The 26,798-nt window shown below is 37.5% G+C and overlaps 1 protein-coding gene across 2 annotated transcripts; it reads left to right on the top strand.

The window, feature by feature from the left end:
• The first annotated feature begins 969 nt into the window (after positions 1 to 969).
• fyco1b (FYVE and coiled-coil domain autophagy adaptor 1b) lies at positions 970 to 26,467 on the top strand. Of its 2 annotated transcripts, none has more exons than XM_056271618.1 (18): positions 970 to 1,083; positions 1,593 to 1,693; positions 2,986 to 3,092; positions 4,134 to 4,259; positions 11,516 to 11,622; positions 12,468 to 12,611; positions 12,943 to 13,036; positions 13,951 to 16,035; positions 16,111 to 16,203; positions 16,740 to 16,849; positions 16,964 to 17,131; positions 17,294 to 17,437; positions 17,742 to 17,935; positions 19,999 to 20,119; positions 20,488 to 20,583; positions 21,339 to 21,549; positions 23,584 to 23,693; positions 25,590 to 26,467. In XM_056271618.1, exons 2-18 carry the CDS (start codon positions 1,642 to 1,644, stop codon positions 25,666 to 25,668), a joined length of 4,041 nt encoding a protein of 1,346 aa, XP_056127593.1. In that variant the 5' UTR covers positions 970 to 1,083; positions 1,593 to 1,641; the 3' UTR covers positions 25,669 to 26,467. The 2 variants fall into 2 exon arrangements, with proteins under 2 accessions (XP_056127593.1, XP_056127592.1); XM_056271617.1 differs by having other exon boundaries at positions 998 to 1,090.
• The last annotated feature ends 331 nt before the right edge of the window (positions 26,468 to 26,798 follow it).

Raw genomic sequence — 26,798 nt, forward strand, 5'->3', positions numbered from 1 at the left:
GACATCTTGTGTCGGTAAGGACACAATGTCATGCCACGACAAAAAATGGCATGTTTATATATATACTAATATATATACTAATATATACTTCAGTACTAATAATATACTGAATATTTGTAATTTAATATACAGTAAACCTTGAATTTGTGTCTACCGCAACACAAGGCCTTCCTGCAACACCTAAATTTGCTGATGATGATGAAAAAAACATGTGTTTACCTTATTTTTTTGGCATCTTGTGAGTGAGGTAGTGTGGTGGTCCAGTCTGTCAGCAATGTGCTCAAGTGATAATTTCTGTTTCCATAGAAACTAGACTTGTTTGTGTTCGATAAAATTTCATAATGAAAGCTTTTTTTCATTGTTGCGGTAAGGACTCAAAAGTGTGGGACAGGCACATTTAGTTAAAAAAATCATAAAAATTATCAGTAAATAATACAAAGAATTTTAAGATGCTGTAAATGAATCTGTATATTAAACAATTCCATTTGAAATAATGCCAAATTGTAATTAAATTAGCTTATTTTATGTATCTCAACATTGAGACCACAGGTGTGGGACATTAACAAAAATGGTGTTTTGAGCTATAAATGCTTCATTATATTATATTTAATCACATTAATCAGTAATTATATTTTTTGTCAAGGTATGTAATGGCACTGTGAATATATTTATGAAACATCAAATGACAAATTTGATCATAAATCTAAAATTTCACTGCTGGGACTTAAAAGTGCCCGTAGTTGCAGAAACACCATAAAACTAACAGTTAATGGTTGGTTTTGATCTTTCAATACGTGTTAAATGTATCTGGTCATACAGTGACACTCATATTGTAACATTTTTGTTAACACCGACTTGAGTTTGTTTGTGTTTTTGATTATGCGTTCATTACTGATCATCATCACATGACTACTTGTTTAACTGCGTTTATCGTGCAACCAAACTTGGTGCTGGACAAATGTGCTACTGCGTTTTCTTCTCTGATTGGATCAGCGTGCTGTCAGTCAATCTAAGGAACCGTCCCCTATAATGGCAGCAGGGTTGTATCTACTGTAAACACTCGATGAGGAAGAGCATCTTTCTGTATGAAGTATGTCTTGACTTACGTCTATTTATCATTATTTACATCAGTTTATCTTATATACATCTATTTATCCTGACGATAAACTGTTCTGGTAGAAAAATGACTCGATATAGCCTACGCTGTTCAGAAGTTGTAAAGTTCAGCAGGTGCGTTAGTCTCGTCAGTTTCATTTAAAGATTAAAAAATATTTTTTGTTTTTTAATCATTGTAGTCATAATATATTATCTAAGGGTTTGTGAATTTATGGAAGTTCTCCACGTTTAAAAACAAAAGTAAAACTGTTTGACAAAAGTAAAACTGTCTAATGCACCTGCATAACTCACGAATACATTAATTATTCTCGTCTAATGCTCTTCTTTTATGATATAATAGTAATACAAAGTAAAAGTATCATCACATATTATGTTTTTTATGACATCGTATACTATCATAACCAGTTTGAGATTTACTGTTTTATTGTTGTCTTTATTCTTTTAGTACAACCCTGTTTTTTTCTTTGGTTTTACAGGCATAATGTTGACTTTATGAACCATCCACACTAACATATTCAGCCCACCATGAGTACAGTGGGAGAAAACCAGCTGCAGAGAATAATCAGAGATCTGCATGGTAAAATATCTGTCTCCCTCACACCCTCAGTGTGATTTATTGCATGTGCGCACAGTCATGTGAGCTGAGTGTCTTGACACTGTGATTGGCCAAGAATTGATAAAGCTTATACTAGAGACACCACATTATTTCCCCACTTACTCCGTATTCTCATAGGTATTCAGCAAGCATGTTATCTGCATGTGCAGTGTTGAAATTATCATCTGTGAAATTTGGTGCATTGGTGTTTATTTATTAATATAATGTTTCTCATTACTGTGAGGTGCAATTAATTGGTCAAGGTCTCACCATAATGGAAAGCCTAAAAATATCAAGAAAATATAAATAATAAGTGGTAACTCATGGAAATCCTAATATGTTACTGAAATTTGGAGCTAGTTTTACTTAACACAAACATCATGCAGTCTCTTATAAAATGAAACAATATATAGCCTAAAAATCAGGGCTTGACATTAACTTTTTTGCTCACCAGCTACTGTGGCTATTGGTTTTTCAAAGTTATAGCCACTCAGCATTTTCACTGGTTGATGTCGATACCATGTGGAAAAACTGCCATATATTTTTTAATATTATCTCATAATTGGGCAGTCAGGTATATTAGGCTGCTGTCACTGTAGGACCTGACACACTGATCCATTATACTGTTACACATGCGTTTTCTTTCTTCACTGTTTAAGTTCACTTTAAAAATAACTGACTGTGTTTACGTGAATACTCATTTTGACATTATTTTGTGTGTATTTGACTGTTCAAGCGCAATAAGCAGCAAAAAAATAACTCAGTTTAGTACTGAGAGGATACTTTATGTGTGCGCACTTTATGTGTGAGCTCAAAATCTGCAGGAATGAGTAAAATTATGTGCAATATGCGCAATCCCATGCCGAAGTTCAAGCGCTTAACATCAACAATATTCATCCGGAGCAAATGAAACGAGTGAGAGAGGAGAGGCGGGTTTGTGTGTCACTCGCTGTCGGAGAGATGATGTGAGAGAGAGAGAAAGAGCAACTGGTATCGTCTATCTATTCTGCGTAAAATTAGTGTTGGAAGCGTTTCAGATATTTCAGTATCGATATATTATGTATTAAAAAATCAATATTTTTGACAAAAATGTATGTATTATATATAATTTTCAACCTGCCAAGGTGGCAAGTAGGAGTGACTGCGTTACACGAAACATTTGAAATGCACCCGCATTTGGCGGGTGTTAATGTCAAGCCTTGATAACAATATATATAACTATTTATATATATATATATTTATAACTTTGAATGTAAATTGCACTACACCTGCAGATGCAGTTTCTGAGTTGAGCAAAGAACATTGTGATACTGGAGAGCCCATCACCGATGACAGTTCCAGTCTTCACAAGTTCTGCTATAAACTGGAGTACCTACTGCAAGTATGGGACAGTTTTTAAAGTTTTACATTTAATGCTTGAGAGATTTATTTGTCCATCATGAACTCTGTCTTGAAGTCAAAATCAGGGCCGCATGGAATCTGCACCTACAAAAATCATTTCGAAGAATTCAATTGGTTGTAATTCACAAAGTTCTACACATCTCTGCCCCATCTATGTTCATTTATTGGATTTATATATTAATTACCAATAATAGTGGAGGACCTTCTCATTCCTAGTTTAACTTTTTTTTTAGTTTTTTTTTTTGTCTGGTCTGATAATTTCATCCATACTCCTTTTCTCCCTATTATGAGTCTGAGGACATAATTAAATTGATACATTTTTAAAATAATTAGTTAAATCAATACAATTGGAATTAATGTTCTTAATTTCAATTCTCAATTATATACTGTTATAGTATTTAATGTTTGAATTCTTTTATTTTTTATATTTTCATTTGAATTTTAGTTCAAATTTTAGTAATTTTCTTATGCGCGTTTGTCGTTTTTATTATGTTTCCCCCCTGTATAGCTTTAATCCTTCCCCCCCCCCCAGTTTTAGTAATTCTAGTACTTCAACTTAAATCTGTTTTATTTCAGTTATTTGCCAAAGCAGCATTTCTCATTTTTGTTTATGTTTTTATTGTAATATTTATATTTTATTTCAATTACCGAAAACGTATTTGAATAGTTACAGATTTAGGTTTAGTTAAGAAGAACAAAACTGATTTGACAACTGTAATTTGTAATAATAATACATTTTTTTTTTTAAAACCTGGCAATAATTTATATCCATTCCACATATTTTCGCCCCTCAATCAGTGCAGGAAGCGTAGAACAAGTTTGCAGATTCTGGTGGAACTAGTTTTAACTTGAGCAAAAGTGGAATGTCATGTAGAATGCCAGTTGTTACAACTAAACAAGATTATTGTAGATCTTAACATGTCGTTCTATGGTGACCTGAAAGATCTCTGCATTCATGTTCAACCAAAAGTCGTGTTTAGAGTGATTGCTTTGAGATTAACCTGTTGACCGTTTTGTCCAGTTTGACCAGAAAGAGAGGACCACATTTCTGGGCAGCAGGAAAGACTACTGGGACTATTTCTGTGACTGCTTGTCCAAGATTAAAGGAGCTAATGACGGCATTCGCTTTGTCAAATCAATCCCCGAGGTAATCCACTGCACGAGCCCAAAGCTCTGCAGGAAAACATCTCTTGACCCAGTGCGTGTTTGGCTCCAGCACACCTTCTCATTTCTCTTTCACAGTTTCATGTCGCTGTTTTTCTGACATTTTATATACATTTTTTTTTTTACCTCCACCTCTCCGGAGGGTTTCAAGAAGGAAGCAGTGACACTCAGCCTCAGGTTGGTCATGTGCTGTAGGTGTTCAACTAGCGGTAGAGGCTCTCGCCGTAATAATGCACATTATACACATAGGTAGGTGAATTTTAGTGCTGTTTGTTAAGGCATGCATAACTATTACTATTACTTTGGGTTAGAAAGAAACCACTAAGCTTAAGTATTAAACTTTGGCACACAACGATACCTTAAATCATGCAGCTTGCTGTGGAGAGGTTAGCTATTACTTTTTTAAGGGATCAGACTTAATTTATCAGCTGGTTGGACAAAAATTAGGTGGAAAAATCTTTGGAGGAGGGACCTGAGCCTTATCTTGGGACCAGAATATTATTATTATTTTGACCAAATTTGGATCTAAGCAGCAATTACCCTGGCTCCAGTATGCAACCATTAGCACACCCACACCCTAGAAACCACCTAGCAACATCCTAACAATCTCCCACAACATACACCGAAACTTGAGTTGTATATGTATTGTATTCTCGCACGTACCATTTTTTCAGAGTAGGCTTTAGTGAGATGGTATCATTCTCTTTGTGTACTGTTCCCAACAGAATCATTTTAAGACACTAACCTGTTTTACTCACAGTTTAAAATTTAATAGATTTAGGACCTTTTCCTTTTTTTTTTCTCTCCTTTGAAGAACAACTTTCACTAATACATACAACAATTCCTTTGCCACTGAAATGCAGGTTTGTGTGAGTCTTGAATCCAGAACAAATCCAGAAATCCAGCATCAGCTGTAGTAGTGTTACGTTTCCATCTGGTGTCCTTATGCTCTTTGGTCACCCACTGTAATCCTCCATCTGTTCTCCTGACCATACTGTACCAGAGACACACATAGTTTGTGTTTAGAATGGCATATTACCATACTATTCATACAATAATTTCAGTTTGGAGGGTGTGTACTACACACATTTTCTGTATACATGGAATACCCAGAGGTCCTATTACTACATTTGCCAAATTGTGCAGAATACAACCAGCGCACACTGCACGGATAGTGTATCCCACTATGCAGTGCACTCAGCTTGACCTTTCATTTCTAGTGTGCCAGACCAGCAGGAAGCAATATTGAACATGATTTCTTGACTATTTGATTGGACTGCCAAAAGTTTTGTTTTATTTGTTAATGCTAAAAAGGAATAAGAATTTAAAATTTTAAAGTGCCTCTATTATGCCATTTTAAAGGTTCCTAATTTTGTTTCGGAGATCACCTACAACAGGGTTACATGCATCAAATGTCAAAAAATACTTTAATTTTCTCATAATATACAGTGCACATCGCCTAATTTTTCAATGATTCTCAAACGACTCGTCGGATGAATCAGTCTCTCTGAACCCCTCCTTTCCATGAGCCTACTCTGCTCTGATTGGCCAGATGGCCCAGTCTGTTGTGATTGGTCTACCGCTTACAGCGCGGGAAGCCGAGCACTAACGTGAATTACTGATGCAACGTTAAAGTTTGAAAATCTTGCTCCATTCTTCATCTTTACTCAAAGTAGTAAGAACAACAAACGATCTGCATTAATAGACACAGTTTTAGGTAATAAGTGGCTCACAGATAATAATAATAATGTAAGTCCGTCTAATTTGATCCAATGCCGGCATTCAAATTAGCGGTGAAGGTCTCACGCTGTGTTCCGTCTCTTCCAATGGCAAAGGGATTTTTAATTAAATGTAATACATTTTATCTTATGTATTAACTCGTTTCATCTGACTCCATAAAATGAAAGTGTTTTCAATGATATCTGTGCATCATTAAATATATGTTAATGTTTGACTATTCCTTTTAACTCCAATGAAAATAAAGTCAAAGTCTGTTAGAATAATCAAATTTATTATGTCAGGTAAATGTATTATAACAATTCCATAATCAATTGAAAGATAATCAATGCAAATCATCAAATGTTCTAGAACAAAGAGGAAAATCTTTTACCCGACATGAAATACATGAATGCTGAGTCTCGGCGACTCAGCCTCCATGGGTCGATCTGAGATACAGAAAGAGCCACGATCCCTTGCTGCCTTCCATTAAATAGCCAGACCTCATTTCATATGTAAACCTGTATTCACAGTGGAAATGTACTGTGTTCATCCCCCCAGACTTACTGGGGGCAGAAGTAAATTTACATGGTACCATTTGCTAACAGTGGAAATTAGCATTGAGTTCACACCTTCTGGGAGTAGGAGACCACATTCATTTGTGTGCCAGATATCCCTAAACTCTTAAAAAACCTTATTACCTTTTGTTTTTTACTTTGGGAATGAGACATTTGTACCACTCATTCCTGAGAAATTTCAAATGATACCAAACATAATACTCAATGATAATCATTCACATCAAACCATAGATATTCTTATGTGAGTTTTTTATGTGTCACTGCGAGAGTGGGGGATGCGGGGAAGAAGTGTGTGTGTGTGTGTGTGAGAGTTCAAATGTTAATTTGCCAAGGTCCTTTGTCTCATAGACCAGTGGTCTATCTCTTCACCCAGTTTCCAGTTTTCCAGTCTTACAATAATAAATAATAATACATTTTATTTCTAAATGCGCTTTTCTTAAACCCAAAGCGCTATAGTAAAAGACACAAAAACAGCAAAGCAATACAACAATTAAAAAACAGTCTTAAATAAGTGTGTCTTAATCAACTTTTTAAAATGTTCCAACGTTGGTGCATTTCTGAGGCTAAGAAAGAGGAAGCTTATTCCATATCTTCGGGGCTTTATATGAAAAGGCTCGTTCCCCCATAGTCTTGAACTATAGTTCCCCCATAGTCTTGATGATTTGCAAAACTATTTCAGCAAGGCAGTAATAATGTGAGTTATCTGGTTAGCTGAAAACGTACACATTATAAACACAAAACTACGTACAGTATGTTGAACACCCAGTAGAAAATATATACATAAAATTATTCACTTACAGATTGTGATTCTGAGGATCAAACTGCTCCAAATAAACTGGGTACTCACCCATCTTTCAAGAGCAAGCGTTTTGCGAATCCTGTGTTGAACTCCGAGATTTAAGAAGCAGTCGTCAGTAAAATTGTGTTTTAGGGCGACAAGTTGTTCGCGGGCGGACCACGTACAATATAGGCGGGCATTATGCAAATGTCTTATCTAGTGACGTGCAGGCACGGATTAACGCACGGGCCTACTGGGCACTTGCCCAGGGCACTGGGCCATGCAGCAGGGGGCCCTGTAAAATGTACTGTGTCTATTCTTTTCAAATAATTATTTTTATTTTATTTTCAGTAAAATTGTGTTAAATATTGAGGAATAATGTGATTTTTTTTGCAGTTGCAAAGTATTAACTACTAAATAAATCAAATAAATAATTTTAATGTATTGCTGCGCTGTTGAGAAGGACATCTAGAGGCGAGTGAAAAGCATTGCGTAATATAAAAGTCACGCAGAAGACGGTTACTCAAAAACCAAAACAAAAATGAGTTTAAAACCACAACCAAGGGAGAACATAGGCTAAGTTGTTTATGTTTTACAATAGTAGCCTATGGGCTTATTTTTTTAACGAAATGTCAATCTTCATCTTTATAACAGAAGATATAATACAATACAACAATCTTCAAGATACAGTAAATCTTCAAATGTGTAACGGATTGTCACCTTAAAAAGTGTCTTTTGTGGTGGAACAAGCAATGCTATATAGCATCTTAATTTAATCTTTGTTTTATTATTTTAGTTCATTAACTAATTGTTAACTCACTAACTAATAACGTAACTAATTTAACGCTAACTAAGTTAACTAATTTAACGTAAAGACCTGGATACTAGAATTAGGCTACTAAATAAAACTAAATAAATGTCAACTAGCCTAAATGCATTGATTAGAATTGCCATTGACTAAAGATTTTCTAGTTGACGACTAGTAGTCATTCCTTTAAGCAATTAGTCGACTAATCTCAAGTTAATATTAATTTCTGCTTAAATACTGAGTGGAGGCATATAGCCTATTCCACGCTCAAGCAAGCGCATGCATAAATATTGCCTCAAAGCACCGGCAAAAGCAGGCTAATGATAATATATGTCTGGAAAAAAACTAGGCATTTTTATTGTTTAATAATAATAATAATAAATAAATAAATTAAATCAGTGTCGGCTCGGCTGCAATCATATCTATATCTCCGCTGTAAAGTGGATGCGCCTTTAGAGAGAAATGCACCTTTCATATCATATCAGCCTAATCAGCCAGTATTTGCTTTCGATTCGAATTTTTTCGTTTAAAAGTGGACATTTCAAGCTTTATATAGAAATATTCATCATGTATGTGAGGCTATACACTGTGTTTCAGTTCATTTTTGAGACGTGCTCCAGTTCACGCCACGGAGACCATGAAAGCGCGCCCTGTTTGTTTTATTTGATTTTACAAAAGCACAACGTTTTCTTGTTATTGTGAGTTTACAAAAATAAAAGTAGCTACTTGCGACTGATGCATTATTCTTTTCTGTATAGGCCTATGACCAGAAAAGATTGAGTAGGCCGATTTCAAGTTGTTTCCACTGTTGATAGGAAAATGCAAGTGTTCGCGCCGACGCCTGACATGCAGTGCGCGCTGCACACTCCGCACACGCACTTGGATATGCATTTATCTAGGTTAAAGTTAGAGCGAGCTGCCATGCCAGACGGATAAGTTATTTTCATGTTTAACAAATCAAATCATGCATTTTCTACCTACCGCGAGTAAGCGCTGCACCAGTTTGAAAAAGGTAAAAGCATAACGAGCGTAACGAGCGAGAGGCCCCACACTGGGGGATGCAGAGATGTTGCTGCGTCTGTTATTATTAACATTTCTGATTGTTTAAATGACCAGCCCTCGGGGGTCCCCTCAAAATGCCTGGCTTGCCTGCCCACTGTTGTCCAAAAAATTGGTGAAGGGGGCCTTTGAGACATCCGTGCCCAGGGCACATCATCGCCTTAATCCGTCCCTGGTGACGTGTAACTGCTACGCTGTGGGATTCAAATTCCTGACGACTCGTTTAGGCGTTTCAGAGTTATTCTTTCCTTTGGGAGACAATAATTTTTCAGAACTTTTACATTCACAAACAGCTATATTACACACTGCATGAAAGGGAAAATTCATAAAAACATAATAGGGGTACTTTTAAGTGACCCTATTATGCTATTTTAAAGGTTCTTAATTTTGCTTTGGAGGTTTTCATACAACAGGTTTACATGCATTCAATTTTCTCATAATATACATTGCACATTTCCTCATTTCTCAGACGTCTCTCAGTCTGAAACCGGTTCGTTTGAAGATTCAGACTTTCTAAACCCCTCATTTCCGCAAGACTACTCTGCTCTGATTTGTCAGATGGCCCAGTCTGTTGTGATTGGTCTACCACTTACAGCGGGTGTCGGAAAAGGAATGCCTATTACCATATTTAAATTTCAGCTCTGGATCATCCTTTGCACTTGTATACACAGTGATACGAACAGTAACGATGGCGTTTTTTTCGTATCCTCATCCTTTGGAAGTGCATGCAAAGTGGATTTGCAGCGCTGAAAACAGCATCTTCTCGACATGTAGACAACACACAATTGAAACTTTTAAGTGTTTGAGGGCAGGTCAAAGTAGACGTTGGCAGTGGGCAATGAAGACCTGTGTTGGGGGTAATGCATTACAAATAACACGAGTTACATAATCATTACTTTTTTCAAGTAACTAGTAAAGTAATACATTACTAATACATTTACAACAGAATATCAGTTACTTTTTCCAATACGTAATGCAAGTTACTTTGTTTTCCCAATTATTGCCTGACACCTCTTCTGTCCCCATGTTGAGAGAAATTGAGAGCAAGTGCAGATGCGTTGTGTGTGCTGTGTAAACAAGGTTGGAAATTAAGTCTGCAGGAAGGTAGTCCTCTAGCAGCAGGGTTGGCTACCCCTGTTCTAGACCAAATGTGAGCATGCATTTACTCACTTGCACAAAGCATCTCACTTGCACAAAAATGGATTCAAAATAAATAATAACAGTGAAATGCAAACACAGAATATCACACAAACCTGCAATAATTAAATATATTAAATAATACACATAAATTTAATCTCACTTTAGTAGCCGATATCTTTGCTGCTGACCTTCGATGATCCAATTCAACCATACAATAAGCAAAAACGTGCAATCCAGAATGGCAGCACAGCTGAAAGGTTTTTATGAGCTGCGTCCTCTACTGTACAGCTGTCAATTTGCATTTCCTTCAGCCTGAGGCTTATTCATTTTACTTTTGGTGCGAAAGGGCCTTTACATGCCATAAAATATAACTTTTTTGGTTATTCTAAAACAAACAAGCAAGCCCAGCCCAGAAAAAGTAACGCAACACAATACTTTCCATAAAAAGTTACAAGGTCATTTAGTTACTTTTTTAGAGAGCATTCCCCAACACTGATGAGGTTTCGGCAGGTCAGAATCCATTCTTTCTTTTAGGAGACAACTCTCTTTATTTTTCATGCACTTTAATCTTTACACCTTTTGTAGACCCTTTAGCTATATTACACATTGCATGAAAGGTGATATTCGGAAAAGCATAATAGGAGCACTTTAAAAATGAACTATAATGTAGTTATCTTTGTTTTTTAAGCAGATAATCTGTACACTGACCTTTGAACTAAGTAATATTGTTTCTTTTTTTAATGTTTGTCAGGTGTTGTTACACTGTAAAAAATGTTTTTCTAAGTTAAATAAAATGCAGTTTATTGGAGATTTCTTTTATAAGAAAATACAATTTCAGTCTTTTTACTTCAGAGCTTCACGTTTAATGCAATGTAATCCAATGTTTATTATATTTCTGAGTGAAAATTGTTTCTAAACCAAATTTGTTTTCAGTGTAGCTCTTTTGTGATGTTCACATGTGTGTTGTTATTGTTCTTTAACATGTCTCATTCCATTATAAGGATCTTTTGTTTTTTGAAGCTGTTGTGTTGTGGTCAGTGCCAAACTTGTGTAATTTATAGTTAACATGAACATATTTAATTCTCAGGTGTCTGTGATTTTAAAACATGTATATATTTTTAATCAAATGCAATGTCTGTATATATTTTGTGTGAATTTAGCTGAAGACGTCATTGGGGAAAGGACGGGCTTTCATCCGCTACTGTCTGGTGCACCAAAGGCTGGCAGACACTCTTCAGCAATGTCTTATGAACTACAAAATCACATGGTAATGTGTTCACCAATAATTTGACCATCTTAATGGGAACTTCTCTTAATACATGATGTACAGTAATAGCTCAAAATCCATAGTTTTGCTATCTCAAGTGCAAAGTATCATTTGTATTTCCAGTAGACATCTAGTAAAATGTTTATGATATGGCATTAACTAAAAATTAACATGAGAAAAAGAAGTCATGAAGATGTATGAGCAGTATGAAATTCGAGTGTCTATAATATCAGTATTATGCCTGAGACTTGTAAACTTGTAAACAACCAAACTTCTGTGCAAAGCGTAACCACACTCGACTTTCTAAAGTGTGGTGAAGAATTCACACGAACATAATGTGTATGCGATGCATGAAACCAGAAACTAGCTCTACTAACCAACTTTTAAAAGGTTTAGGCTTCAGCAAATTAGTCTACAATAAATTACACGTAATATTTATTTTGCGTATAACACAACATGGTCATGTGAATAAAGAATGTTGATGCATTAGTGCACATCTTAATGCATTAATTAAATAATCATAGTTGTCACCAGTATCACAGCTTTTGCAAAGCTGTTTTTTACATAACAGAAGTGTTGACGCTTCCACCCATTAATTTCTCTTCCTCCAACCGCTTTCACTTCTCTTTTAAAACGTATTGTCTCAAAGTAGCATACTTGCATGTAATGTCAGCGATTTTTTTGGGAATACTGACAACACAGGATATGCCGCCCAAAGGCCTGTGTTTGTGCTATAAAAGCAAAACTAAATTCACTGAAATGCAGTGTATAATATCTCTTAGCAGCAAACATTCTGAGAACTTCAGTTTTGTTTATGATTGGTCACTGATTTTTGTTTATTACAGTGAGTGGTATTATGAACGCAGTCCCTTCCTGAAGTCCCATCTGAACATCGATATCATCAACCACCTGTATGAACTCAATGAGGTCCAGTTTGATGTAGCATCCCGAGGTCATGACCTTGACTCTGACTGGCCTGCTTTTGCTAGGTAATTCATAAAGTTTCAATCTATATCACAATTGTGTACAAGTATTGACTTAATTGAACAATCTGTTTTTAATAGCATCGTTACAATATTTGTAAGCATTTTATTAAATTCGCTTTCACATACAAAAAAACCCGTATAATCCAAATACTTTTTTTCAGTATTTGCATATGAATTAGGGATCTGGAAAGTAGTAGACAAAAGGGCATACTAGCCTACAATGACTTTGTAACTTTATCTAAGCTCTACATAAATGTGTACTTTTGTAGCCTATGTAATTCAAATGAGCAATACAAATTGCATGGTTAATTATGTGTTTTTTTTACACATACAGAAAGACTTTGGGATCAGCTCTCTCATCTGCCCATGTGTGGAAACCACCCAGTCGCTGCTCTAGCGTCAACAGTCTGGTCAGCAGTTACTCACAGGTCTGCTAACACATTAGAAACAGCATTAAAATGAGCAGTTCTGTTCATATATCCGCACAATCTTTGTGCGGATATATGAACCCCTCCTCCAATAATACCCCTCAAAACAAACAAATGAAAAACAAAACTTTTATTTTTATATTTTCAATATATTTATTGGTAACTATTTACAATAAATCACTTTACAAAAATTAGTTAATGAGGAAATCATTTGATACAGCTGTTCATTGTTAGATCATGTTGCCTCAGGTCTGTTAAATAATATTTACGGATACAACTTTTGATTTTAATAATGTAATAGTACATTTTGAAATTAACATAAACTAAGATTAGCCTACTAAATGCTTTAATTTTTTTTATTGATGTTATGTTATCTAATGTTGTTAACTAATGTTAACAAATTGAACTTTATTGTACATTTCTACCATTTTTTTATTTCAGTTTTGTACTTTTTGTAACTTTTTTTAAGTTTAAGTTTTTCTACTAATATTTATATATTTTTTCAGCTTTATTTTAATTTATTTTATTACATTTTTTATTTTATTTATTATTTTACAATTTGTTAGTTTTAGTTAACAATAATAACATTGCATATGTAGTCACATCATAGGCATACATGACTACAATATGGAAAAGGGAGAGGTTTTCAAGTGTGTATCTCAGTAGTTCAATTAAAAAATAGAAAAGAAAGCTGGTACTTACTCTAAAATGTACCATGGCTATTATGCAATTAGCACTGATGTCTGTTTTCCTGTATTTGTACCACCAATTTAATTTTGGATTCAATACCACAATACCAGTAATTTTGTGTCTTTCATTATCAACAATGGAATAGTTTGAGTGATTGGATTTTAATTTTTTTCACTGTTGTCGCTAGTCACTGTTGATTTAAATTAAAATTTCCCCTCATGCAGCAAGCTCAGGAGTTTCTTCCAGGCCAAGAATTTGGCTCCAGTCTACTAGGTGATCTGGGTGAGTTGGGCGAGCTGGGCGAGCTGTCTTGTAGCCCTTCTGAGGACCTGCGCATTGAGCTTGACCAATCAGAGTTGAGACAACAAGAGCTCCAGGAGAAGGTCCAGCAGCTCACCAGTGAGGCAGGTGATCTTAGAGCCGTGCTCAGTGACCTACAGGAACAACTCTTGGCTAAAGGACCTAATCAAGAGAAAGAAGGAGAGCAGTCCTCAGGGGAGCTGGAGTCTCTGCAGACATCAGAACGCAAGCTAGAAGCCAAGCTGAGCATTGCGGAGAACAGAAACATGGAGTTGCTGTCAAAGCTTGACGGAGCTCTGAGCGAAAAAGGACAGCAGGCCGCCAACTACTGTGACTCTGCCTGGACGATCCAAGAGCTCCTGACCAAGCTAAAGGAAGCTGAAGAAGAGAGGATTGAGTCTAAACGAGAGAGCGAAGACCGAGCTAGACTAGCTGAGCGACTTGCCCAGGATCTGACGCTTCAGGAGGAGAAAGTAAAGGAGATGGAAGGAAAACTGGACACATGTAGAGTCTCCGCCGACAAAGAACGAACAACTGCAAAGCAACAGACTGATGAGCTGCAGGTGACCATTAACCGCCTTCAGGGAGCACTATCACTGAAGGAGCGGGAAACTGGGAACTTCCAGACACAGCTTCAGGACGTGCAAAGGGCATTGGAGGCCCAGGAGAGTCAACTGGAGGAGCACAAGAAAAGGATGCAAGATGAGTTGCAACATAAAAGTGTGCTTGAAGAAAAACTAAATACAAAGATGAATGAGTTAGCCACCAGTACCCAGAAGATTCGGCAACTGGAGAATCATAACCAGCGGTTGACTGCAGAGAGTCAGAGCTTTCAAGGGCAAGCCAAGAAACTGGAAGAGTACAAGACCCAGTGCACAAGTTTAATGGAGATCAATGCCAAGCTGATCCAGACTGTGAAAAGAAACGAGGACAGCAGCAAAGAGCTGGCACAAACCAAGACCGCTCTAGAGAGAGATCTGATCACTGCACAGGCCTACGAGAGGCAACCTGTGAGCAGACTGGAGTCAACTGGACTGACTGTAGAGAACCGAAATCTGGAGAAGTGCATACAGAACGGCCAGATAAACAGTGAGGAAACTGAAATTGAACAACTTGGGGAGAAGAGTATATCAAGGCTGGAAGAATTAGACGACAGTGCCGCAGTCCCACAGGAGAACAAGAGAACATCTTCTAGACAACTACTGGAGGCCATTGAATCCTCAAGAACTGAAAATGGAAAATCCACTTCCAGGTTGGCTCTGGCTGAGGCCCAACTTGAACTCAACATGAAGGAGGTTTCCAGACTTCAGGAGGAGGTCATGGAGCTCCGGGCACAGCTATTGGTAAGCTCAGAGGAGAGGATGAAGATCCAGGCTCTGCAGGAAGTGACAGAAGCCTCCAGAGAAGACCTCCGTGCTCAGACGGAGCAACTTAAGTCCCAGGTGGAAGAGCTAAACCGTAGGCATGTGGATGAACTGCTACGCTGCCATGAAAGAGAGGACGCTCTGGTAAAAGAGAGGGACATGGAGGCCAAGGTACAGTCAGAAATCCAAACGAGCATTACTGCCATGAGGGAGGAGCTTAATTTGTTGAAAAAGCAGAACAGCACACTTGTATTTGAAAATGGAGAGGCTTGTGAGGCCTTACATAGGGCTAACACTGAGACAGCAGAGCTCGGGGTTCACGTTTGCATGCTGACGGGCCAGAATGAGGAGGCTAAGTTGCGATGGGAAGAGCTTTCTACCAAACTGCAGGAGCTACAGATGGAGGCACAAGAGGAGGTGGAAACTCTCAGTGATTCGATGAAGGCCATGAGTAACGATAATGCAAGACTCCAAGAGCAGCTAAAGCAGACAGAGGGACTCCCAGAAGCCATGCAGAAATTGCAGGAGAGACTTGAACAGGTAGAGGAAGAGGCCAAAAGCCTCCAAGAGATCCGGCAGAGGGAAGGGGACACACTGAGGTCTCAGTTGAGCGATGAGGCAGAGCACCACCAAAGTCAAGTACAGGTAACTGAAGTAAACAATGCTTATGGGTTTTGGATTTGTCATATTGAACAACTGTTTATAAATGTCTTTCTGAAGGGTCTGAATGAGGAACTGGATGCACTAAGGAGGAGGTTGGAAAACGAAGTTGAGAAAGTCTCAAGTCTTGAGTCCAAAGTGTTGGAGCTTGAGGTATTATGATCTCATTAGATTGCTGTTGAGGCCATTTCCTATTACTTGGCGTTTCACTACATACAGTAATTGACAAACCTGTGAATGAATCAAGTGAATACAATGTTAATGCACTGGATAGTTTGCTGTAGTCTTGGCAACTATTGAACAGCCTACTCTTAGGGGCTGTCCACACAGAACATACTTTTGCTTTCCACTGCGCTGAATTGAGCAAAAGCTTGTGCATTTAAAGCATGATGCAGATGACATAACTTCAGTGTGTGCTTATAATAAACAAAACATTATTATGCTTTGAAGTGGATGCTAATATAATTATCATTTTAGTTATCTTTATGTTATCATTCTTGGTGTGAATGGCCCTTTAGGCTATCATAACGCTATTGAAATTATTTCATATAAAGTATTTAGCATGTGATACTGAATTATTATTATGAATTTTAACTCTGAATTATTCTCTGATAACTCTGAATAATCAGAAGACTTAAATTTTGGAAAATAAACAGGTTTTTGCTTCCATGTGTGTTTTTGTTTGAAAGTCTGTCAACAGTCAGATGATCGAAAAGAAAAATGCCCTCGTTGATGATTCTGAAACTATAATTCATCAGAAAGAGGAACAGATAAAAAACCTCAGACTGGACTTATCAAGGTAAGAGATTTCTGTACTGCTTTTCAGGTAGACCATACATTAAAAATGTAAGCACATAAACATAAAAAACAAGAGTTGGTAAAGGCCTGATCCCTGATCCTTGTTTTTTGTCAGAGCTGAGAAGGAACTGGCACTTGCTCAGCAGTCCTGTCATGAACTGGGTGTGAACTTAAGCAGAAGTGCAATGGAGAAGCAAGACATTGAACTGAAGATGTCTGCTGAGATAGATGACCTTTATCGTACCAAAAAGAACCTGGGGGAGAGACTTATTGAGCTCCTAAGGTGACTTGGACAGTTACCTACTAATGTTTTTTCTGCTCACATTTATCTAACACATCAGGAGATATGTTACCTACAACCCAAAAACTGCACTTCAAAATTCATTTACTGAATCTCCTAAATTGTTGCAAGCTGTTCTTCATAGAACTTTGGCACCCCCTGTAGGGAGAAAGATGCTTTATGGCAGAAGTCAGATGCACTGGAGTTTGAACAGAAACTGAGAGCTGAGGAACAGACAGACAGAGACGTCACATACTGCCTGAGCTGCCGCAATAACTTCGGCTGGATGCTGCACAGACACAACTGCAGGTCAGGGGTGGAACTTTAAGGAACTCTATCTGTTATAAATGTCATGTTCTTGCATTCAAATCAGCTAGATGCAATGGAATAAAGATGCAATGGAGTGTCTGCATGTTAACTCTTCAGAATAACAGCATTTATTTGAAATATCATCTTTTTTAATAATATAAATGTCTTCACTTTTGTCAATTTCGAGAAATTTAATGCATCCTTGCAGAATAAAAGTATTCATTTCTTAAAAAAAAAAAAAATCTTACTGACCTAAAACTTTTGAAAGGTGGTGTATGTTTGAGTTTTCTATATTTTTTGGCAGGCTATGTGGGCGCCCATTCTGTTACTACTGCTGCAATTATGCTGTGAGTGTCCAAGGTGGTGGTAAGGAGCGCTGTTGTAAGGACTGCTTCACTCAGCACAGTGCTGGACAAGAGCGCCACCCAAAGGAAAATTTGGGCAGTCTTTTACGCTCAATGTCAAGCCCAACCCGAACCAGCACACCTAGAGTCCCTGGTGAGATGTTATAGAGCTCAAAACTGATATTCTGATGTGACGTCATATATTCGAAGTGTTCTGGAGGTATACAATAGGCTTTGATAAAATCCAATCAAAATTGTATGTATTATTTAAAGAAAATCCTGACCTTGGCTGTTGTTCTTCTGTGCACTGCTATGGTTCGTGTTTGTAAGGCCCCGTCCACACTACTGCGTTTTCGTTTAAAAACGGAGACCTTTTGCTACGTTTGCACCTCCCGTCCACACTAAAACGGAGACCCAAAACGGAGAAGTTTAGAAACGCTACCGATCCGTTTTTCGTTTTGAATCTCCGGAGGGCGTTTTAGCGTAGACTTTAGAAACGATGACGTAGTAGAGGCTCGCGCTCGGCTCAATGATTGGGTGTCATCAGTCATGGCGTATATCTTTGCTAGCAGCTGTTGTACAAGTCAATTCTGCATTTTACAACGCTATAACTGCCTACATGCGCCGGAGTCAAGCTATTATTCGAGCGATCTGTGACAATTCCCGTGTGCAGCGGCGGCGTTGACCGTACATGGAGCGTCGGTTTGGGGTTAACCCAGAGCATAGTGGGATAACTTTATCAATGAAGTTGTGTTTACACCGGCACGCGCAAGCCCAGTGTTGGTGAATGGTCACGTGATCCGCGTTTTCAGTCGTTTTAATGTGAACGGAGATCAATTCTAATACGCAGCTAAAACGCTGGTGTGGACGGAGATCGTATTCGTTTTAATTATCCGTTTCTAAACTAAAACGCAGTAGTGTGGATGGGGCCTAAGACTCTAATTAGTGCCGCAGTTTACTCCGACTCACCTAGAAAAAGCACACTAGTTCTAGAAATCAAGACTAAGGAAAACACAACAATTTACCGTTTAGGGGGAACTATTCCTTTAAAGGGGCAGTACGGTGGCTCAATGGGTAGTCACTGTCGAGCCCCGGCTGAACCAGGAGTCCCTTCTGTGTGGAGTTTGCATGTTCTCCCTGTATCAGCGTGGGTTTTCTTCCAGGTGCTCCTTGTTATGTCATGACGTAACACAGTCCAAAGACATGCAGGTTAGGTGGATTGGATATGCCAAATTGTGTGTGTGTGTGTGTGTGTGTGTGTGTGAGTCCCAAGCCATGTAATGGGGAGGGGTGGGAAAGACCTGGTACATGGCCAAAAAAAAAACTTCATATGGCAAGAGACGGCCATAGCATCACCAAGAATTGGATACGACTGAAATGGTAATATAGATAGAGATCCCTTTAAATGCAAATGAATACTGGTTGAATATGATAGCTGATTAGACAATAATGAACAAAAATTATTTAGGGTCTGCTGTGTGTGCTTAAATGAGCCCTATTATACTTCTCTTTCTTTTCTTTTTTTTCATTTTCAGCTTTCTTTAGTGTGTAATGTTGCTGGTTGAGCATGTAAAAGTTCTGCAAAGTTACAAAGCACAGAGTCTCCAGCGGGAGTTATTCTTTATATCAGTGTCGCTGTTTCTGAACTCCCTGAAACTTCATTGTAGTCTTGAGTTTCCTTCAGGGAACGAACATGTCATAGTATTCATAATGTAAATAATTCCTGATAAATATATGCAAAAAAAGGGGGCGATGCCTGTTTAAGTTGTGTTAGTAATGTGATGAAACTCGTGGTTATGGTAAGGGTGCGTGACATTTCTGAAACCTAAATAGATAGGCTGCATCCGAAAACTGTAAAATGCAGCGTTCGGAGGACGCATTCCAAGGTAGGAAGGCATCAGGGCACGTCCGAATCTAAAGTTAGCTTCACTTCCTGTCTCCTATGATACCTTCATCTGATCGATTTTTGAAGGCAGCATAGTTGTATCCTTCACTGCCTCTGATATCCCACAATCCTGTGCTTTACATTCTGTGACAGTTCTGACAGTGGGAAGAGAAGTGCTGTAACAATGTAAAATATGTGAAAAATAATGTGTTTTTGAACATTCAACAATGAAAACCTATTCTAGTAGACCCCAAAAACAAAATCAAGATTTTATTAAAGGGCATAATAGGTCCCCTTTAATTCTGCGTGTAATGTGACTGTTGTCCTCACAGGGGTACTGAAGTCCCCTCGGCCAGATGACGCAGCGTATGACATCATCACAGAAGAGGAGGCGAACTGTATCCATGACAGCGACTCATACTACACTGCACTGTCACCAGAGACACAACAGCTGTGAGAGACACACACACACACACACACACACACACACACACACACACCTGTCTTGTTAGCACAGATTCTCTGCACTAAACACAACACTCTGAATTTGTGCTGAAGTAACAAACAAAATTAAATTTGCTCCTGCTGAGCTAAACTCAGTTCCATTATTGGACTTATTTATCAGAGCAAATTTGACATGAACACATGGCGCCTGCCAGTGTATCTTAATCTACTGCTAAGTAAACTACATGATATTGAAACTTTCTGGTTTTGTTTTAATTTCATTTGTATCACTTGGTATGATATGTGCACTTTTTTTATTCTGTGATTAAATAAGTGTACGACAGGAAATTAAAATGTAAGTTCATATATGTTTTCAGAAGCAGCAGTGACATCGCCAGCACAGAAGATTCAGACGAGCTGATTGGCTCGGTTCAGGATGCTGAGATCTGCCTGCTGAAATCTGGAGAGATGACGTGAGTGAGACACAATGCTTATTGATGGATCCTGATGCCTTTTATGATTTATGCTAAATTATTGTTATTATTATCATTGTTATTATTATTATTATTACACTTACAAAAAAAATATTTAGTATTGCAATGCTTATTTATTCCCATGACCAGCGATGTTGATCATATTTTTTCACATCTTTAAATTCTTAATGGAAAAAGTAATAACTTCTTATGTATAGTTAGTAAGGTAGTTGTTAAGTTTAGGTATTGGGTTGGGTTAAGGGATGTAGAATATGGTCATGTAGAATAAGGCATTAACTTGTGCTTCATAAATAGTAATAAACTGTTAATATCCTACTTATATGCATGCTAATAAGCAACTAGTTAATGGTGAAAAGTGGACCCTAAACTGAAGTTACCCTCATTTGTTTACTGAACTGTGGGAAAAAAAAAATATATATACTGTATTATTTGCAGTGAGTTGTAAAGTATTTAGTGAACTGCCTTTAATTTATGCTGATTTTAAATAAATAAAAAATATATTATGCATTTTTAATTTATGTATAATCATTATGCATTTTTGTATTACAGTAATAAGAATCTAATAAAAAAACTCAAAAGGAAAACTTTCAGATGCATTACATTAATGAGAATTTAATGGAGAAATGTTGCATATTTGTCATGAAAATAAATAATGTCAAATTGAATCTAGTATTGCAATATTTATTAATTTCCATGACCAGCAACGGTGACATCAGTGATGTTGTGTTTCACAGGCTGTCTGTGCCGTTCAGTGTAAAGGACGTGAATCAGTTTGGCGATATGTCCAGAGAACTCTTCATCAAGTCCAGCTGTTACAGTGTTATTCTCATAACCGCTGCACATCCGGGTCCTACGATCAGCTGGGTCTTCTCCTCTGAACCCAAGAGCATCGCCTTCAGCGTGGTGTACAGAGAGAACACAGATACACCTCTAGAAGAGGCCAAGGTAATGTGCTGATTAGAAATGTAGCTTGTTGATGTTTTTACTATGTATATTTATACCAAATAATGTATTTTATAATATATATACCAAATATTTTTTAAATTTCAGTTAGATTACAGTTAGCATTCTACTTCAGTTACTGCACATATCATATCAAAGCTTCCTAAAATTGAGTGATTTTAGAGTTAAATATGGTAACACCATACTTTATATTTTTCCTTGTTTTTTATAGGCATTTGTTAAAAGGTTTGCGTTTATTTAGATTCAAGATGAATGGCGTGCTCAATTCCTTTTGAGTTTGATTTGGGTGCTCTTCGGTCCAAGGTAGAACATCTAAGAGACGGTGTAGAGAAAGAATTCTCTGATAACCGAGGCACTCCTTAATTAAAATGTCTTTATTACAAAAATGACATGTCCTAAACGGACAACTTTAAAACGCCCACGCGTAGCGGCATGGAGCCTTCTTCAGGGCATAGTGAAGCAGATAGAAAACTGATCTTATAATGACAAAGACACACAAGTAGAAGCAAACACACAGGTGCAGGCAATCAGTGTTAAAGGTCTACAGGTAATTACTAAGACACGCCTCTCACACGGTTCCCAGCACTAAAACTATAAATCACAATAATAAACAGAAACACAGGCAACAAATAGCATGGATATATATTCATGCATACATTGCTATGGCACGTCTCTCACATGCTTCTCAGCAACGAATCTGTTGATCACAATAATAAACGAAAAACATACAAGCAACAAAATAGCATGCATATACACTCATGCATATATTGATAGGGCACGCCTCTCACATGATTCACAGCACTAAAGCTGTTGATTACATTGTAAGTAAAAAACACAAGCAACAGGTAGCACGCATATATTCATGAATACACATTCATGCATACACATATACATATACAATACATATGAAAAGTAGATAATCACAAGAAAAAACAATATTACAGAGTCACAGAAAAGGTCTATAATCTATCTCCTCATTTAATCCTGGATAGTCCATTGCTTGCGTTTGCGTTTATTATTATTATTTTACACATCACCTTAGAAAGATACTACTACTACAGCTTGATGTACTCAATGTAATATCCAAACAAACTACAAAAATATGAAGCAGCACAACCATTTTCAACATTGATAAGAAATGTTTCTTGAGCAGCAAATCAGTATATTAGATTGAATGATTGCTGAAGGATCATGTGACACTAAAAACTGGTGCTGAAAATTCAGTTTTGCATCACAGGAATAAATTGCATTTTAAAATATATTAAAATAGAAAACTGTTACTTTAAATTGCAATAATATTTCACATTATTACTGTAATTTTGATCAAATAAATGCAGCCTTGGTGAGCACAAGGAACTTCTTTCAAAACTTTATAATATCTTACAGACCCCTTAACCTTTGAACAGTATTTATATTATTGTATAGTATACTGTACTACTATATTAGATGTAAGAGATATTTCTGACTACAGACAGATACCTTGAGGTCCAAAAGGGATTTGGATTCAGAAGAAAAGTGAAAGTCCCTTGATAATGCTATGTGTGAACAAAGCTGTAACTTTTAACAGTTCCACTGCTCTAGTATAAGATGTTGTCATGGAGTTTGCGCTAGACAAGTTCTGTAGGAGCTAATTACTCTACATCATTTACCATTTTAACAAACTAGTATTATATACAAATTTTCCAGCAGAACACATTAACAATAATCTCTGGACAGTAACAGTAGACTGTAACAGTATTTTCCCAGCGGTGTGTGAAGCAGTTGCAATAAATATATATGATGTCGAAAGCCGTTGCTTGCGTGAATAACAGATGTGGTACCTTAACTGAAGAAGTTAATTCAGCAATTTTACAGCAAATTAAAATGAACATGGCTGTATCTGTCAAACACACATTGCAGTGAGTGTTGACAAAAATAGACCACAGCACTTTTCTCCTGTGGCGATGACATCTGGACAGCTTTAGAAATCGTAGTGTAATAATGAATGGATCCTAAATCCTGGTTCTTATTTTTCAGGTTCTGATCCCTCTGACAAGATGTAAATCTCATAAGGAAACAATTCAGGGTCAGTTGAAGGTCAGGAACACTGGAGAATACACCCTTATCTTCGACAACTCCTTCTCCAGGTTCGTACTGAGATCAGTTCGTTTCTCTTCTGTCGTTCTCTCTTAGTGCGTTTTCACATCTGGCTCGTTTCGGAACCTGGTGCGTTTTCTCTCTTAGTTCGTTTGGTTTAGGCATACACCAAAACAATCGCTCCGATATTGGCTGAACGAGGTGGTCTCGGCCTGGTTAAAAATGAAGTCTGGACCAACAAACCATGCGGTATCATAATTCATAACGGCAAATGTGTTATATCAAAAGCAGCAGTGTCTGACTCTGTGAGTGTGAGCATTTTAGTTATCGCAGTTGAACACCAAGGAGTGTCTCTTCATCTTAAAAGTTTGTGTAATTGCTCTTCTCCGTGCATTGCAAGAATGCTGTCTTGACGAATACTTGATTCCCGCTTTAACTGCATTATAATTTAAAATGATATAAATACGTAATATATATACGAGAGTTGGACAATGAAAATGAAACACTGGCCAATATAGTGTTTGAGGTTTCATGCTTATTTACGTATGCATGGCCTGGTGGCCAATCTTCACTGATTTTATATTCCATCAGTAAGAGCCGAGTGTGACGGTTGAATTCGCAGAGGATTAGGACAGCTATACATAAAATATGCAATCCACACAACATAATGGGAGACATATCAGAGCTCCTAAGAGGACAAAATGTAGGTGCGCTTCTCGCTACAGGAAGTATTTTTGGTGTCTTGAGAGCTACGGTATCCAGGTTAATGTTGCCATACTGTAACTGTCTACACAAGAGGAAGCTGTCTGAAAGGGATGTCCAGGTGCTAACCTGGATTGTATCCAAAAAAAGCCCCCCAGAAATCCACAGCTGCAGCCTCACTGCGCACCTCGACTCTCCTGTTTCCACCAGAAATGTGCATCAGGAGCTCCACAGAGTCAATATTCATGGTCGGGCTGCTATAGCCAAACCCATGGTCACTCATGCCAATGCCAAATGTCGGTTTTATTGGTGCCAACACTGCAAATCTTGGGCTGTGGACAATGTGACACATTCTCTGATGAGTCCACCTTCACAGTTTTTCCCACATCCGTGGGAGTTACGGTGTGGAGAAGCTTCAAACAGAGTCAACACCACTGTTGCGTGCCTGCAGTGAAGCACAGGAGTGGATCATTGATGGTTTGGGCTGCAGTATCATGGCATTCCCTACTGTGCTTGATGGACAGGTCCCTGCCAAGAACTACCGAACCATTCTGGAGAACCATGTGCACCTAATGGTTCAAGCATTGTAAACTGAAGAGGGTGCCGTGTATCAGCATGATAATGCACCATTACACACAGCAAGACTTGATGAACATGAAAGTTAAACATCTCTCATGGCCTGCGCAGTCACCAGATCTAAAAAGGTTTTGAGCCACTGTGGAGTATTTTGGAGGAGCAGGTCAGAAAACGTTGGCCTCCACCAGCATCTCATAGTGACCCGGCCACTGTTCTGAAAGAAGAATGGCTCAAAATCCCTCAACCACTGTGAAGGACTTGTATATGTCATTCCCAAGACAAATTGATGCTGTACTGGCCCGCAAAAGGAGGCCCTACACCATACTAATATATCATTTATCAGTTAAAGCGGGAATGACGGCAGCATTTGTATAAGTGTTTGCGACACTGCGACACGACAGCTATAGATAAGGCTGCAAAACGAACTTTTCAATACATTTAAGGGATGACGCAGAGGAACGTAAACAGGTGAATGCTGACCAATAAGAGGAGAGTTTTTCTCACATGTGACTTGCATAAACATTTTGGTACGCTTCGAAATGTTGCCTTGTGAAAGCGAACCAAACCAAGGAAAAAAATGCAATATTGTAACAAATTAAGCCCGTTTCAGAACAAAGCAAACTATCTACAAGTCTGACGACATGTTTTGTTGTTCTTCCTACTTGCAGGTTCGTCTCAAAGAAGGTCCTGTACAAACTGAGTATAGAGAAGCCAGAGGAAGCCAATGGAAGTGATTGTTCTTCATAAGACAACAAAACACGCACACTATTCTGTCTGTGCCAGGTCAAGGGACTGCTTGTCGAGGATTATGTCCATTCATCAAGCCAAACATGGTGCATGATGCTGCTTTCACAATCACATGAAGGAAATAAGAAAATAGACTTCACATGGAAATGAAGGACATTTTAGGATTTTATTTATTATATTATTTCCCCCCCTTAAATTCTTGTCCTATTAATAATGGAAAAATCTATTTTCTAAAAATCTAATTCAAAAACCACATCCCTCTTATGATTGATTTTAACATATTTTTGGGGAAACTCTAATAGCCAGAATGGCACAATATCTCTGACATAGTTATCAATAAATCTAAAGGGAATGGATGGCAAAAAAAAAAAAAAAAAAAATCTGAAATGCAGTGAAATATAGAAATATAGCTGTGTGGTCAGTAGTAAAATAGATGAAGGTTGAAGGATAGGAGATTATGCACTACAGAAGAGCTTTATTATTGTTTTGTCATTAAATTAGTAAATGTAGATATGCTGAAAATGCTTCTACGACATCAGGTTTCTCACATACGCCTGTCTTTTTAACATTCTGTGTTAACTCTTTACAATGAGTTTTCATTTATGAACAATAATTAAATGCATTAACTGATTTTTACAGCAGTATTACCCTTTGTTAATGTCAGTTAATAAAAATGTTAATGTTCATCTTAGTTCACAGTGCATTAACTAATGCTAAAAACTTTTGATTTTAAAAATGTAGTTGTAAATGTTTAGATTAACATTAACTAAGAATAATAAATGCTGTAGAAGTACTGGCCATTGATAGTTCATGTTAACTTATGTAGTTAACTAATGTCAACCAATGAAGCCTTATTGTAAAGTTTTGACCATTCTTTTATAGCATCTGTCTAATATCAATATAAGTCTAACACAGATGCTAAATATGGAGGAATTTGTGTCTATAGATTGGAAACTAATATATTTTCTTGTGAGGTTAGTATATCTCACATTCTGGGCATCATGGGCTTTTTTAAAGCTTTATAAGTCAACTAAGACTTCTATGCAGACATAAAATCTGTATTCTGAAAGGACATGTGCACTGTAATAAGAGGCAACTCAGAGGGGCAACTCCAGTTCTTGGCAGTCTTG

This window comes from Rhinichthys klamathensis, unplaced genomic scaffold, assembly GCF_029890125.1.
Source record: "Rhinichthys klamathensis goyatoka isolate OS25496 unplaced genomic scaffold, OSU_Roscu_1.1 h1tg000323l_1, whole genome shotgun sequence".
NCBI lineage: Eukaryota > Metazoa > Chordata > Actinopteri > Cypriniformes > Leuciscidae > Rhinichthys > Rhinichthys klamathensis.